Source organism: Acipenser ruthenus, chromosome 2, assembly GCF_902713425.1.
Source record: "Acipenser ruthenus chromosome 2, fAciRut3.2 maternal haplotype, whole genome shotgun sequence".
In the NCBI taxonomy this organism is placed as follows: Eukaryota; Metazoa; Chordata; class Actinopteri; order Acipenseriformes; family Acipenseridae; genus Acipenser; species Acipenser ruthenus.
Window position 1 is genome coordinate 64,921,973 of NC_081190.1, and position 14,697 is coordinate 64,936,669.

Consider the following 14,697-nt stretch of genomic DNA (forward strand, 5'->3'; position numbering starts at 1 on the left):
GTATTGTCTGATAATGGAATTGTTTTAATCTTATTTACCATTTGCGGTCCACACATTTTCTCAACATTGTAGTGTGTGGTTTTTAAGTTTTTGCAATTAAAATTGAACAGCAAAAAGAAGCTTCTGTGGCCGACTGCATCGCTCTCTACTTTTTCAAAAGCAGCCTTTATACTAATTGGTTTGTTTGCAATTGCAATTTCTTTCTTTCTTAAAAAGTAGTCACCATCTTTACAGATTCCAGGTGTTTGGTTTCCTGGTGTCTTTTGAATTTGCTTTACTTCATGCTGTCATTTGCAAGTATTTCACCACAGATAACACACTGAGGCTGTGTTTTGTCAGTAAGTCCTTCCATAAACCTTTGGCTTGTGTTTTTCAGGCACAATAAAAGTGGATCGAACTTGCATCAAAAACACAAGCCAAGTTAGTAAAACAATTGGGGCAACCTTGACCCCCACCGCTTTTACAGTTGTGCCTATTTGCTTTGTGCTGGCCAATGTTGCCCCAGTGGTTTCTTGAAACTTGACTTGTGTTTTTGATATATCCACTTTAAATGGCTGGGCACTTTTGATAACATGGCATTTTTTCACATTTCCAATTTTCAGATGTTTCAGATACTCATATACAAGCTCTCTAGCTAAAGGGGATGTCTCTTACTTTAATACTTGGCAGTGCCTGTCAGTCCTCAAAGAGCTCACTGTCTGATCTGGTCTTTAAGTGTAGCTCATAGAATGAGTATCCTAGCCCCTTTTGCTAGATCAGTCCTTTAATTTGGGGTCAATTAATCAATCACCCACAATTTACACATGCATAAGTGTTTCAAAATCCTTGTGTATATGGCCTGCTCCGCATATTCACGATACTGGACACTTAAAACAATAATTACACAAACACACGATTTATATTTGAGAAAGGCAGATTTCTGTTCATAGGGAGGAGTGAGAAGTTTGGCAACAGCTACCACACACAGTTGTATGAGAAAGGAGAGCTCATGGCGCCACAGTCCCCATTACACAACGATGCAGAGATGATGAGTTGTCATGAATATATTTAGAAGACAGGAAAGATTTAAACTAGCAAGCATAAAGCATAAAAAACACAATACGTTACTTAGACAGCTAGTGTATTATTAATGATAAGTATGTGAAAATGAACCTCAAACCACACACTTTATAGTTGGTACACAGCTATACACTATGATTCTCTCATTAAAATTCCATTATAGGTGGTGTCCAGTAAAAATTAACTGTTTCAGTGCTACATTCTTTTAACCTCTGGTCATATCAAGAATACACAACCATTACTATACACATATGCATGTTCTCTATATGTTTTGCCAATTATATACCGTGAAAAATCAAGATCATTCAGTTTGCTGATTTGTCACTTGGTCATCATTATTTCAATACAGTTCATCGGACAACAGTATTAGTTTTACTTACTGGTCACTTTAACACCAGAATCTCAATCCAGTGAAAACCTTTTTTCCATTCATGGTCTTTACCAGAGCTCACTGCTGACGATTAATTATCCTAAACTACAGCATTTAGATCTTCAACATGTACTTCATGAAGTTGACTCAACATCATCTCAAACGTAACCTTTAATAAGTGGAAGTTCTGGTGCTGACACAAACATTGCTTAAACTTAAAATGATTATCTGGCTATTATTTCCATCACTGATTCTACATTAGGTCAGTAAATGTTTCTTTTTAGTATACATGTGTGTTATTATTTCTTTTTAAGGAGAGCTGTCTTTCAAAATAACACCTAATTAAAGTTGTTTTAAGTGGGCTTTAATTGATACTTAAAAATGTGCAAATAAAGTGAAAAACTGCTTAATAATGGAAGAATCAGGCTACAGGCATACCCTGTGGATTAAGTTAGTACCTCTTTAGAGTTTTGTTGTCTTGAATCAAAATGCTCAGTATTTATTTATGTATGTTTTTATATAGCATAGCGCAGTTCGGGGGACATGTAGCTGGGGATCTCTAATTAGTCTCTAATTCCCTATTTAAGCCCTGATCACATGCACTCCCGCTGTTTCGTGTTTTCATTGTCCTCCTCCTCCCCTCCACCACTTTTTCGCACATATCTTTTTCATCGGTCCCTCTGGGGGGCAAGTTCAGGCATCCGCCTACCTTCCTTCTAACGGGGGGGGGGTTCTGACTGCCATGAGTCAAAGCGAACCCCCGGCCACACTCTCATGCGCTTATCTTACCTCTGTTGTACGCTGTACACTTCCAGTGCTTGAGTCCCAAACTTACCTGCATGCCTTCTCTTTACTTCAGGTCATCGGCCCTCTACTAAATCTTGGCTTCGCCTGCTATGTTCCTTCTCATTTTCTATTGATGGTTTTTTTCATTGTGTAACAGGGAGGAGATCTGTGCTGACTCTTCTGGTGCGTTCATATTGCTGCAGGACGAGGGCAGCAGCCTTGCAATATCCGCCAGTCATGGCAGTGACACAGAGTGGTGGGAGAGAGGGTGTGTGGACTTTCCCTTTCTCTGAGTAGCTGAGAGCCGGGCCTTGAGGGGATTGCTGGCCCTATAAAATAACGTTCTGTTGTTCACTCAGGGCTGCCCCTGTAAGACAAAACAACGAGCCAGCGGAATCTCTGCTCCAGGATCGAGAACGGCCGGAAAAAGAAACCCAAAGAGAAGAAAATAAATAATAAATATATTATATAAGAAACCTTGGGCAGACCCCTTAAGTGTATCTGAAGCAGGTCGAGGGAGCGGTAAAGTGTAGGACGGGGCCGTGCGGGTAGCGACGGTCGGGGTAACGCTGTCGAGTGCAGCACCTTTTCTTTGTAATTTTTTATTACTGTGTTTTATTTTCTCTTTTTGATTTTGCCTTTTGTTATTATTATTATTTGAGAGCACCTGCGAGTGCATCAGCGGGACTGTTTACCTGTGGGTATTTCTGTGGTCCTGTCTACCATCGCTGGTATTCAGGCCACGGACAACAGCGCCGTCTGCGGGCTAAACTAAAGCACTTGCAAATATAAAAAAAAAAGTAATAAATAAAACTGGGCACCTGTGCGGTGTTGTGAAATACACTTCTGACTCCTGTGTCAGTGAATACCCACACCCTTCCACACACCGCTTTAGTAAAGCCCATTATTTTTCTACCACACAATAAATTCACTTCTTGTACAGGTTTTAACAACACTTTACACCTGAACCCACATACATGTGGAACATAAGAATCAGAAGGGTCTGAAACTGGAAGTCAATGTGTACTGTAGTATATTAGAAAGAAAATAAAGTCTGGGAAACTTTGTCAACATAGTAAGGCTTGTGAAATGGCTGTGATGGTGATAAGCAGTAAAAAACATATTTTGTGGTAGCCTTCACTTGTTTATTACCCCTTTCAGGAATAATTCCTCTTTTTAGATTAATTAAAAAAAAAATCTAAATGTTAATTGATACACAGTAAGGTTATTTGTTTTGTAATGGATGTTTGTTGTGAAAGACTGCTGAATTTAAGACTGTTTACCTTAAAACAGGGGTTTTCAACTGTGGGTACCCCTGGGGGACTTTTAAGGGTCATAGGGGGTACGCAGGATGACTCAGAAATGCACAAATAAAAATGAAAGTAAAATAATTATCTTGAATTGATGTTTTTTTTTTTTTTTTTTTTTTTTTAAATTTAGTCGTTGCCAATTAGTTTTTATTATTTTCTCCCCAATTTGAAATGCCCAATTATTTTTTAGGCTCAGCTCACCGCTACCACCTCTGCGCTGACTCGGGAGGGACGAAGATGAACACACGCTATCCTCCGAAGCGTGTGCCGTCAGCCGCCCGCTTCTTTACACTCTGCAGACTCACCGTGCAGCCGCCTCAGAGCTACAGCGTCGGAGGACAACGCAGCTCTGGGCAGCTTACAGGCAAGCCCGCAGGCGCCCGGCCAGACTACAGGGGTCGCTGGTGTGCGGTGAGCCGAGGACACCCTGGCCGACCTAACCCTCCCTCCCCCCGGACGACGCTCGGCCAATTGAGCGCCGCCCCCTGGAGCTCCCGTCCACGGTCGGCTGTGGAATAGCCTGGACTCGAACTGGCGCAGTCCAGGCTATAGAGCGCATCCTGCACTCTAGCGAGTGCTTTTACTGGATGCGCCACTTGGGAGCCCTCTTTGAATTGATGTTTTAACAATATTATATTTTCTTTAAACCACTGTGTATAGTTATTTAATCTTTGTTTAGCAGCTCAAAGTGAACCGCAGATGAAAAAAAAAACACAAAATCTATCATGTCCACATTTTCCACCTGTACGCATGCGCGATTTCGATTGAGTGGATTTCCACTCTGATATATAGGTGAACAGGCGTCTGGAGATTGTGCTTATGGAGAGTGCTCTGTGCTGCTCATGATCTTTGCTGTTTTCAACTTGTCGTATCAGTGAAGCACAATATTTCTGCATTTTTTAGAAGTATAAATGCTCCAGTAAACATAAATAGTAATCACAATACTCATACTTTGACGGTTTTTGTTTTATTTATCACCGCGGCTGCATTTTAGTAACAGCAACAGCGGCTTGTTGAATATGTTTTCGGTGTTTGAAATGGATACATTTCTTACTTGGAAAACAAAAACGAAGGAAGAAAACACAAGAGTCTACAGAAAGTGCAAAGCGACAGAAAGTTATACAGAGTCCCTTTGGATACTTTTTATGTTGGCTTTAATAAAAACACGTTTATCATTGTTAGGTATTATAGTTTTATCTTGAGGTTATGTTTTTGATGTTGTAAACATTTTAAATGGAACACATAATTAATGCTGAGATGGGAAGTAAATGGTAATGTGATAAACATTTACAGTGTAGACTATTTTGTATTATTTATAATGACTTTGCAGAATAGAAAGCGAATACAAGTGTTTCCAAAGAGATTCCTAAATACTGTCTTTTAATTCTGTGCATCCAAAGACATATTATTAAGTTTTAAGAATGAAGCCTACTGTTTGGTATTCTGAAATAAATACCTTAGGCAGTAATGCTTAATTTACACACCCTTTATTTACACGTGTGAAATACCTATGGTACATTAGCATTTTCCATGAAACCCCTTGCTAAAATCATCATAGTCATTGCCATTTTATTTATTTTCCTAACTGCTGCTATTGTTTGAATCACTTGTGTCACAGGAGTCACTGGAATCGCTTGAGTCACTTGAATCACTTGAGTCACAAGAATCGCTTGAATCACATGAGTCACTGGAATCAATTGAGTCACTGGAATTGCTTGAGTCACAGGAATCACTTGAATCACATGAGTCACTGGAATCACTTGAGTCACTGGAATCGCTTGAATCACATGAGTCACTGGAATCACTTGAGTCACTGGAATCGCTTGAATCACATGAGTCACTGGAATCGCTTGAATCACATGAGTCACTGGAATCGCTTGAGTCACTGGAATCGCTTGAATCACATGAGTCACTGGAATCGCTTGAGTCACTGGAATCGCTTGAATCACATGAGTCACTGGAATCGCTTGAATCACATGAGTCACTGGAATCGCTTGAGTCACTGGAATCGCTTGAGTCACTTGAGCTGCATGACTTACTGGAATCACTAGAATCTGAAGAGTCACTGAAATCACTTGAGCTGCATGACTCACTAGAATCACTTGAGCCAGAATCACTGGAATCACTGGAATCCGATGAATCACTTGAGCTGCATGACTTACTGGAATCACTAGAATCTGAAGAGCCACTGGAATCACTAGAACTGCATGCATCATTAGAGTCACTGTTAGCAGAAGTGGTGTCAGTGGAGTGACTGCTATCACCTCTGCTGGGGTCATCACCTTGCATTCCTTCATCATCAAACTCATAGTGGTCTACTTTTTCAAGGAGGTTATCAGCAATACTCTTTACTTCGTCACTGTGGAAATTATTGTTTCCAGTCCAGTCAAATAATACATTATCTCTATTATTTGTATGGTGTTTACCTTCTTTGTCAACACTGTAAATATCATAGTGGAAGTTGTCTTTTTTGCTATCTGTCTTATCTCCATCAATATCCTCTACTTTATTAAATTTAGTAGCAGTAATTCTGCCTGGATTATCCCCATTGATGCTTACAGTATTATCAGATTCTTTAATGCCATTGTCATCATTGTTATCACCACTGAATTCATCAACATGGTCACTGTCGTTAATCCTCATGCCACCTTTGACCACTTCATTCTCTTTGCTATCAGAATCTTCATCTGAACTGCTATTAGAATCTTCATTGGAACTGCTTTTGTAGCTTACAATTGATGTACTGTTAGAGTTTTCATTGGAACTGCTAATAGAATCTTCATCTGAACTGCTATTGGAGTTTTCAGTTGAAGTACTGTTTGAGTTTTCATTTGAACTGCTATTAGAATCTTCATCTGAACTGCTGTTTGAATCTTCATCTGAACTGCTGTTTGAATCTTCATCTGAACTGCTATTGGAGTTTTCATTTGAACTGCTATTTGAATCTTCAGTTGAAGTGCTATTAGGATGTTCAGCCGAACTGCTGTTTGAATCTCCATCTCCAGGTAGAGTGACGTTATTTCCACTAGAGAAAACCTGAAGTGAAAAAAAATATACCAACAATCTATAAACAATAATAATTTCAATAGTTAATAGGTGCATGTGGCAGGCTGGCTCGCAGTGGTGAGGTGTGATGATGTCACGGACCAGGAAGTAACTGAATCACAACAGTGGATGGGCGGGTGAAGCTGAATGCAATGGCACTCAGCGTGTTTAATAAACAAACACATGATTTTAACAAAACACCAAACAAAAGGGCAGGAGGGCCAAACGAATAAACAAACAAACAAGTACTCTCCTCTCTACACTCAAACCCCGAGTGCAGAGAGCTGCAGGTTTATATACTCTGGCCGAGGGATTAACTAGTTGTTAATTATCTTATTACCCCTCGGCCAGAGTCTGCACGCGTTTGGTAAGGATGCATGACTGTCAGCTAGTTAATCAGTAGCTGATCAGCCATGCATCCTCACAGGGTTTTTAAATATAATAATAAAAGACGTGGCGCTTTTATCCGCGCCGCAAACAAAAATACAAATAATAATAAATAGGGGCGGGACACTCCGCCACAGTGCATTTAAAAATACCGATGTACTGTGTATATAATTAATTTGTTTCAATGTGATTTATGTTTGCCTTTTTATCCTACATATCTATGAAGAAAAATACAATCCTCATACCTTAACTTACTGTTTAATTTTCATGAGGAAACAGGATATTTTTCTTCCACTTACATAAATACTATGTTGGTAACACTTTAGTTTAGAGATCTGTTACAAATGTTTTTGCCCAAAAAGAGCCAACATCCAAGGAGGTATAACTGCAGTGTACAAAAATAAAAACAATGAAAAGTTTTTTTTTAAATGACAAAAGCCCTTCTTCAGCTGTGTAGAAAGAAAAGTAAACACAGGGCAGTAAATGTATTTTTCAAGAATTCTGTGGATGATGTCATGATTATGTCAGAATAGAATGTTCATTCCAAGAAGTTACAAAGTTCCTACTGTGAAGATAAACTCACATTCCCTTTGTTTCCAAGCAGCATTTGTTCCAGCAGGGATTATCACTGGTGAAAAGTCAGGTTCTGGAAATGAAGTGGTGTTGATTCAAAGCCTTTGTAAATGTTCCACAAAGCTAAATGCCTGTAAATTTCCAAAATGTAGTTTGTTGCATTTCTTCCAGTATACTATTCCTTTAGAGGTGCATGTAAAAGGTTAATGGATGTTGCATGATGATCATCTGTGGGATCAGTCTATGCTTGAAAACAAAGGGAATGTGAGTTTATCTTCAAACTAGAACTTTGGAATCTCTTGGAATGAACATTCTATTCTGACATAATCACAACCCTCCTAAGGACATCTTCCTATTCTGTTTCTACCACAAGTATACTTTTTAAATAAATAGCAATCAAATGTGTACATTTTTTTAATATGAAATCAGTTTACTTTACCTGGCAGATCTTTACTTTCATTTGATTCGACGCAAATTACTTTTGAACCCTGTTTATGGCCTCTTTGCAATTTTTTAAATACAACCTTGAGCTCAGTCTGTCAGTTTGCAGCCTCTCTTTTGTTTCCTACCGTTGGTTAATGAAGGAACTACAGGCTGTTCAGATACGTCAGACGCAGGCTGATTGGTAACTGGCATTTCTTGACTAAATTCGTACTCAAGAAATCGGGGTCCAAATCAAAACAGCAATAGAAATCTGAAATTATTTCATACATTTTAAAGTTGTTATAAAACACGTATTGATGGCAGTATTGTATGAACTACCGAAGCGCTTCTCCGTCCTGAATTCAGCAGTCCCGGTAAGCATGTTATTCCAGTTAAGTTATCCCACTGAAGTGGAATAACAAACATGTATTCTATGCTAGATATACCCATGCTTGTGGTATATATATATATATATATATATATATATATATATATATATATATATATATATATATATATATAAAATTATACATTTCCATTGGGGTATGTACAATTTTGACTACAACTGTCAACAAAAATTAACATCAGAAACCCCACTGACACTTGCGTATAAAAAGGACAGTATTATTAATAACATAATAACAACCAATAATAATAAGGAGTTGTATTGAACTGTCCAATCAGAGAGATCGATGCAATTACTGGGTGGAACATGTTAGCCGTTTGACAGTGTTTATAACAAGCAGTTGGAGAGAGGACTCAGTGGAGTGACTCAGAGTGTAAGTTTAGTACATAATACATATCTCGATTTTAATAATTTGTTTAAAATAAATTAGTCTTATATATCTCTTAAATATTTTATATAGTCATGTCATCAATAAAAATACATTTTTAAATATATGCCTATTTTCTGAAACTGGACTTCCTGTGTAGTTTTTATGAATGAGATGAGTGAGTGAGTGAGTGACGCTACTCAGGTAGGCGGGTCAAACAAGCTCTTTAATCGTAGCTCTGTCTCTGTCCCCTGAAAACATAAAATGAAAGATCTTTGAGATTCATTTCGGACATTGACCAGGCATTATTGGGCAGTCATACATCAGCCCGGGCAAAACCTGGAATGAAAGATCTTTATGATTTATTTCGGACTTTGCCCGGGAAATTCACGTATCGCCCGGACAATTTGCGAATCACCCTGGCAATCCGCGAATTGCCCAGTTTCGGTTTGCCTGTAACATATATATACTTTTGCTCAAAGAGTCAACTTCCCAACTTTTCGGTATGTTTAGCATACCTTTGTCAAGGGAAAGTGTGTTTGAAAACAAATATTGGAGGTATTTATAGGCTTTTGATGCCATGGTAACCACACATTTATAATAACAAAAAAGTAATTTGTGCACTACAATGCTTGATATTGACGAGGTGCTGACCAGTATAAGGTAATTACATGTAATGAAGGTAGAGTCTCTATGGCAATGCAAAAGTTCAAAATTCTTTCAGCCAGACTTTCAGTTCAGATGGCTTACCAAAAGAGTTTCCGTAGAGACATTCATGGTCGCACTCTCGTCATTTAGCTTCAAAAGGATTAATTGTTTAACTCCTGCTCATTTGTTTTCTTAAAAACAAAATCTTTTCATTAATTTAAAAACATGATTATAAAAAAAACAAAAAACGTGTTTCGACACTAATGTGTCTTCATCAGGTTCACATTGAGTCTTTAAGTACATTAGCAGCCCATGCTGTAGTTTTTTAAAGTGTTTTTTCCATCTTTGTTTTCTTCTATTTCATTTAGCTCTTCCTCATCTACTGTTATGTGTCTACTCTTGACAGTTGTTGGTTCACTTATTTTATTTATATATGTTTTTTCAGGTGGTCTGCTGTCTTCACTCAGAAAGTTGGTGTTGTACCAGTTATGTGGAGTTTCATCCCCAAATATATTAAAGGAAATAGGTGGAATGTCACTCACTTTGGCAGTGTTTTTGTAACTAATAACAAATAAAATTGCAGATCAAATAAAATAACATATTTCGAATGCATTTCTGTTACCTTTTCTTCTGGGATTGTACTATTGTTATCACGGTCACCATTTACCTGTGGGAAAATACAACATTGTCATCAGTATATATTTCCGAAGAATGTAGCAGGATACATAGAACTGTACTTTTACATTTTATTAATAATTTCTGTGATTTGTGTGGTGATATTATGAAACATTAAGGTGACTGTCAAGAGTAATTTTTGAGGGGAAAAATAATCTAGTTATAAGTATTTTTATAATGAATTATATATATATATACAGTACTGTGCAAAAGTTTTAGGCAGGTGTGAAAAAATGCTGTAAAGTAAGAATGCTTTCCAAAATAGACATGTTAATAGTTTATATTTATCAATTAACAAAATGAAAAGTGAGTGAACAGAAGAAAAATCTACATCAAATCAATATTTGGTGTGACCATCCTTTGCCTACAAAACAGCATCAATTCTTCTAGGTACACTTGCACAGTTTTTGAAGGAACTCGGCAGGTAGGTTGGCCCAAACTTGGAGAACTAACCACAGTTAGTGGATTTAGGCAGCCTCAGTTGCTTCTCTCTCTTCATGTAATCCCAGACAGACTCGATGATGTTGAGATCAGGGCTCTGTGGGGGCCATACCATCACTTCCAGGACTCATTGTTCTTCTTTACGCTGAAGATAGTTCTTAATGATTTTCGCTGTATGTTTGGGGTCGTTGTCATGCTGCAGAATAAATTTGGGGCCAATCAGATGCCTCCCGGATGGTATTGCATGATGGATAAGTATTTGCCTGTACTTCTCAGCATTGAGGTGACCATTAATTCTGACCAAATCCCCAACTCCATTTGCAGAAATGTAGCCCCAAACTTGCAAGGAACCTCCACCATGCTTCACTGTTGCCTGCAGACACTCATTCGTGTTCCGCTCTCCAGCCCTTCAGCGAACAAACTGCTTTCTGCTACAGCCAAATATTTAAAATTTTGACTCATCAGTCCAGAGCACCTGCTGCCATTTTTCTGCACCCCAGTTCCTGTGTTTTCGTGCATAGTTGAGTCACTTGAACTTGTTTCCACGTCGGAAGTATGGCTTTTTGGCCGCAAGTCTTCCATGAAGGCCACTTCTGACCAAACTTCTCCGGACAGTAGATGGGTGTACCAGGGTCCCACTGTTTTCTGCCAATTCTGAGCTGATGGCACTGCTGGACATCTTCCGATTGCGAAGGGGAGTAAGCATGATGTGTCTTTCATCTGCTGCAGTAAGTTTCCTTGGCCGACCACTGCGTCTATTGTCCTCAACGTTGCCCGTTTCTTTGTGCTTCTTCAAAAGACCTTGGACAGCACATCTGGAAACCCCTGTCTGCCTTGAAATTTCTGCCTGGGAGAGACCTTGCTGATGCAGTATAACTACCTTGTGTCTTGTTGCTGTGCTCAGTCTTGCCATGGTGTATGACTTTTGACAGTAAACTGTCTTCAGCAACCTCACCTTGTTAGCTGAGTTTGGCTGTTCCTCACCCAGTTTTATTCCTCCTACACAGCTGTTTCTGTTTCAGTTAATGATTGTGTTTCAACCTACATATTGAATTGATGACCATTAGCACCTGTTTGGTATTTGTTTAATCATACACCTGACTATATGCCTACAAAATCCCTGACTTTGTGCAAGTGTACCTAGAAGAATTGATGCTGTTTTGAAGGCAAAGGGTGGTCACTCCAAATATGGATTTGATTTAGATTTTTCTTCTGTTCACTCACTTTGCATTTAGTTAATTGATAAATATAATCTATTAACATGTCTATTTTTGAAAGCATTCTTACTTTACAGTATTTTTTCACACCTGCCTAAAACTTTTGCACAGTACTGTATATATATATATATATATATATATATATATATATATATATATATATATATATATATATTTCCTGAAACCAGTGGATGACAGCTGATAGACATACATAGCAGTTATTATCAGAATTAAGTACATGCTACCATGACCCGGTTAAGTATCTTTTTAGGACTGTTTTGGAATTTTACATTTGAGGCTGCATAAGAGAACCCGCAAACTGAAAGCTGCACAATTCTCACATCTCCTCAGTACACACATGGCCCCACTGCCGGAAATAACAAAAAAATCTGCAATAATGTATCGCAATATGTTAATGTACTGTATGACACACTTACTGTTCTTTCTTCTAAACTCCTAGACTTTGGATCTTGTGGTAACTTAAAATAAAATTAAAAATACATTGTTATTATTGTAGTTTTCATGTAATGTTAATTTTGTATTTTGCTGCAGGATGTGTTTGTCTATTTTAGCAGTACCATGTTCTATTGTCAAAACACACCCTTTATAATTTGTTACACATAAATGTGGACGATTATGTTTAGGGTTTATATTCGAGTTAAGCTTAAGGGTTAGGGTTAGGGTTAGGGTTAAGGCCACAATACACCTGACACAATGTGATTTTTCATTACTTTCGCAGCGACACGGCCATACACAAGCGACACAGAGGTGATATGATGGATTTGATAACTGACAGATCTATAAAACTATAAAAAATTGCTATTGACAAGACTGGTACATATTCGTCAACATGATGTAGAAATTATGCGTGTCTTCTCTGATGGTGTTTCACCTCTGTATTTTTATAATTGTGATGATCTTTATGATCTTTTTCCACGGCAAGTATTGTTTCCTCCGTCATTTTGGATACTGCTTCCCCCTGCTGGACCACGTGCATTGAAGCTGTTCTCTGATTGCTCAATGCCCTAGTTGTCACGCGACAAAATGGACAATCCTATTTATATTGCATTGCTTCAGTGTCGTCCTGGTGCCACTTGTGGTGTGAAAGATGCTTATCAAAAGTAGAGTTTCTATTAATTTTGTCGCATCGCTGCATGCTTTCGCTTGTCGCATCGCGTCTGGTGTGTAGTGGCCTTTAGGCTTAAGTTAATGTAAGTGTTAAGAAGTTACATACAATCTAGGGTACTATATTATTCTGATATTTAAAAATGTTCAACTTTGGAATAGGTACCCTTTAATGTACAAAGGACATACAGTATGCATTCCCACAAATACAATGCTAACTTTATTATTTTTGCAGGTGCAGGAAACAGGGTTTACAATTTATTGATGGTTTGGATCTTGTCATCCAAATTGTCAGTTTTCTCGTGATACTTTGTATTTTAAGAAGAAACTGTTTGAACAACAGCTCAATTCCTTGTGTACTTTAAAGGGTTAAAAGAGAATGTTATATAAAATATACTTACTGGGACAGCACAAGCTGCCCCTAATAGGCAGACAAGAAATAATGTAGTCTTCATGTTTACCGGTTATTTCACTGATAGAAAACAGATAACATATTTTGTATTTTTTTTATAAATAACAATCACATATGCATACACATAACAAACTGCCAATGAAATTAAATTAAATGGTTGTACAACAAAACTCACACACACCCAATCAGTAAAACATTGATGCTGTCGTTTGCAAAATATTTTCTACAAATCGTATCAATGACCTATATAGAGGTAAGACAGACAGAGAAAAGAGAAATATATGGGTGGAGGAAAATGTTATCCCAACATAACCTATATCGCTCCCCTCTTCTCTGCCTTACTGTCTCTCTATTGCACACTACAAAAAGGATGATATTGACAGAAAATCTGTTCATGGAAAACCAACAGTTTGTGTTTAATATAAATAGTCGTAGAAATAATGTAACGTATATAACTATATTCAAGTTGCATGATCTTTATAAAGCATGAGATGAGAACAGACACGTTATACAGTATTGTATATACAAATAAATACGTAAATAACTTCTTACCTTGCTGTGCTCACCAGCTGCAGTATGTGCAGTTCAGCAGCAGTGTTTTTTTTCACTTTGAGCCTCCTTGGACAGACTGCTTACTCCCTGTGACGGATGGGGTTTTAAACTATGCTTCAGGTTGGAAACAAAAAATCAGTACGCTGTGATGATGTTATAAGGTGTGACCAACATTCACTATTGGCTTTTTCAATTCCCACTCACCCGTTTATCATCAAGGTATATTTACCTTAAAATGGCCCTGTTGCCCACAAATGACTAGTGTTTTTTTTTCCTTAATTGGCTGTCTTATCAAAGATTTATGTTCTCGGTTCTAATGTATGTTATTACTACAAAAGCAGTGTAAGGAGGATATATATTAAACCAATTTTCACCTACACAACACCATCAGTATAACTGTAGCTCCCGCTTGGTAAATATTTACATTGGCACACACAGTGGCCATCAAATCTTCTTTTACAGTTTCACATCTGACCTTTAGAACAGGTTGACATTGTGAGGCCTGGGGTATCCTAACCCTTCTAGACCATTTTACACAATTTTAATACGTTATTAATTGAATAGGCCTAAAAATGTAGGCAGCAGTGTGGAGTAGTGGTTAGGGCAGTCCCAGGTGGGGACACTGCTGCTGTACCCGTGAGCAAGGTACTTTACCTAGATTGCTCCAGTAAAAACCTAACTGTATAAATGGGTAAGTTTATGTAAAAAAAAAAAAAAAGTGATATCTGTATAATGTGAAATAATGTGTATAATATCTTGTAACAATTGTAAGTCGCTCTGGATAAGGGTGTCTGCTAAGAAATAAATAACAATAAATAATGTGTGAATAAATCTGCAGTTATCTAACACTTGGATCTAACTATTTATATTATATTACAGATAGACAATAGAGGTTTTATTT

General features: G+C 37.8%; 1 protein-coding gene across 1 annotated transcript; it reads right to left on the reverse strand.

Moving 5' to 3' along the window:
- Positions 1-4,492: 4,492 nt before the first annotated feature.
- On the reverse strand, positions 4,493-13,947 carry LOC117974140 (dentin sialophosphoprotein-like). The gene is made up of 5 exons (XM_058999138.1): positions 13,797-13,947; positions 13,234-13,304; positions 12,145-12,186; positions 9,997-10,041; positions 4,493-6,561 (listed from the first exon to the last, which is right to left on the reverse strand). The coding sequence occupies exons 2-5, from the start codon at positions 13,285-13,287 to the stop codon at positions 5,107-5,109; spliced, it is 1,596 nt and encodes a 531-aa protein (XP_058855121.1). The 5' UTR covers positions 13,288-13,304; positions 13,797-13,947; the 3' UTR covers positions 4,493-5,106.
- Positions 13,948-14,697: the final 750 nt, after the last annotated feature.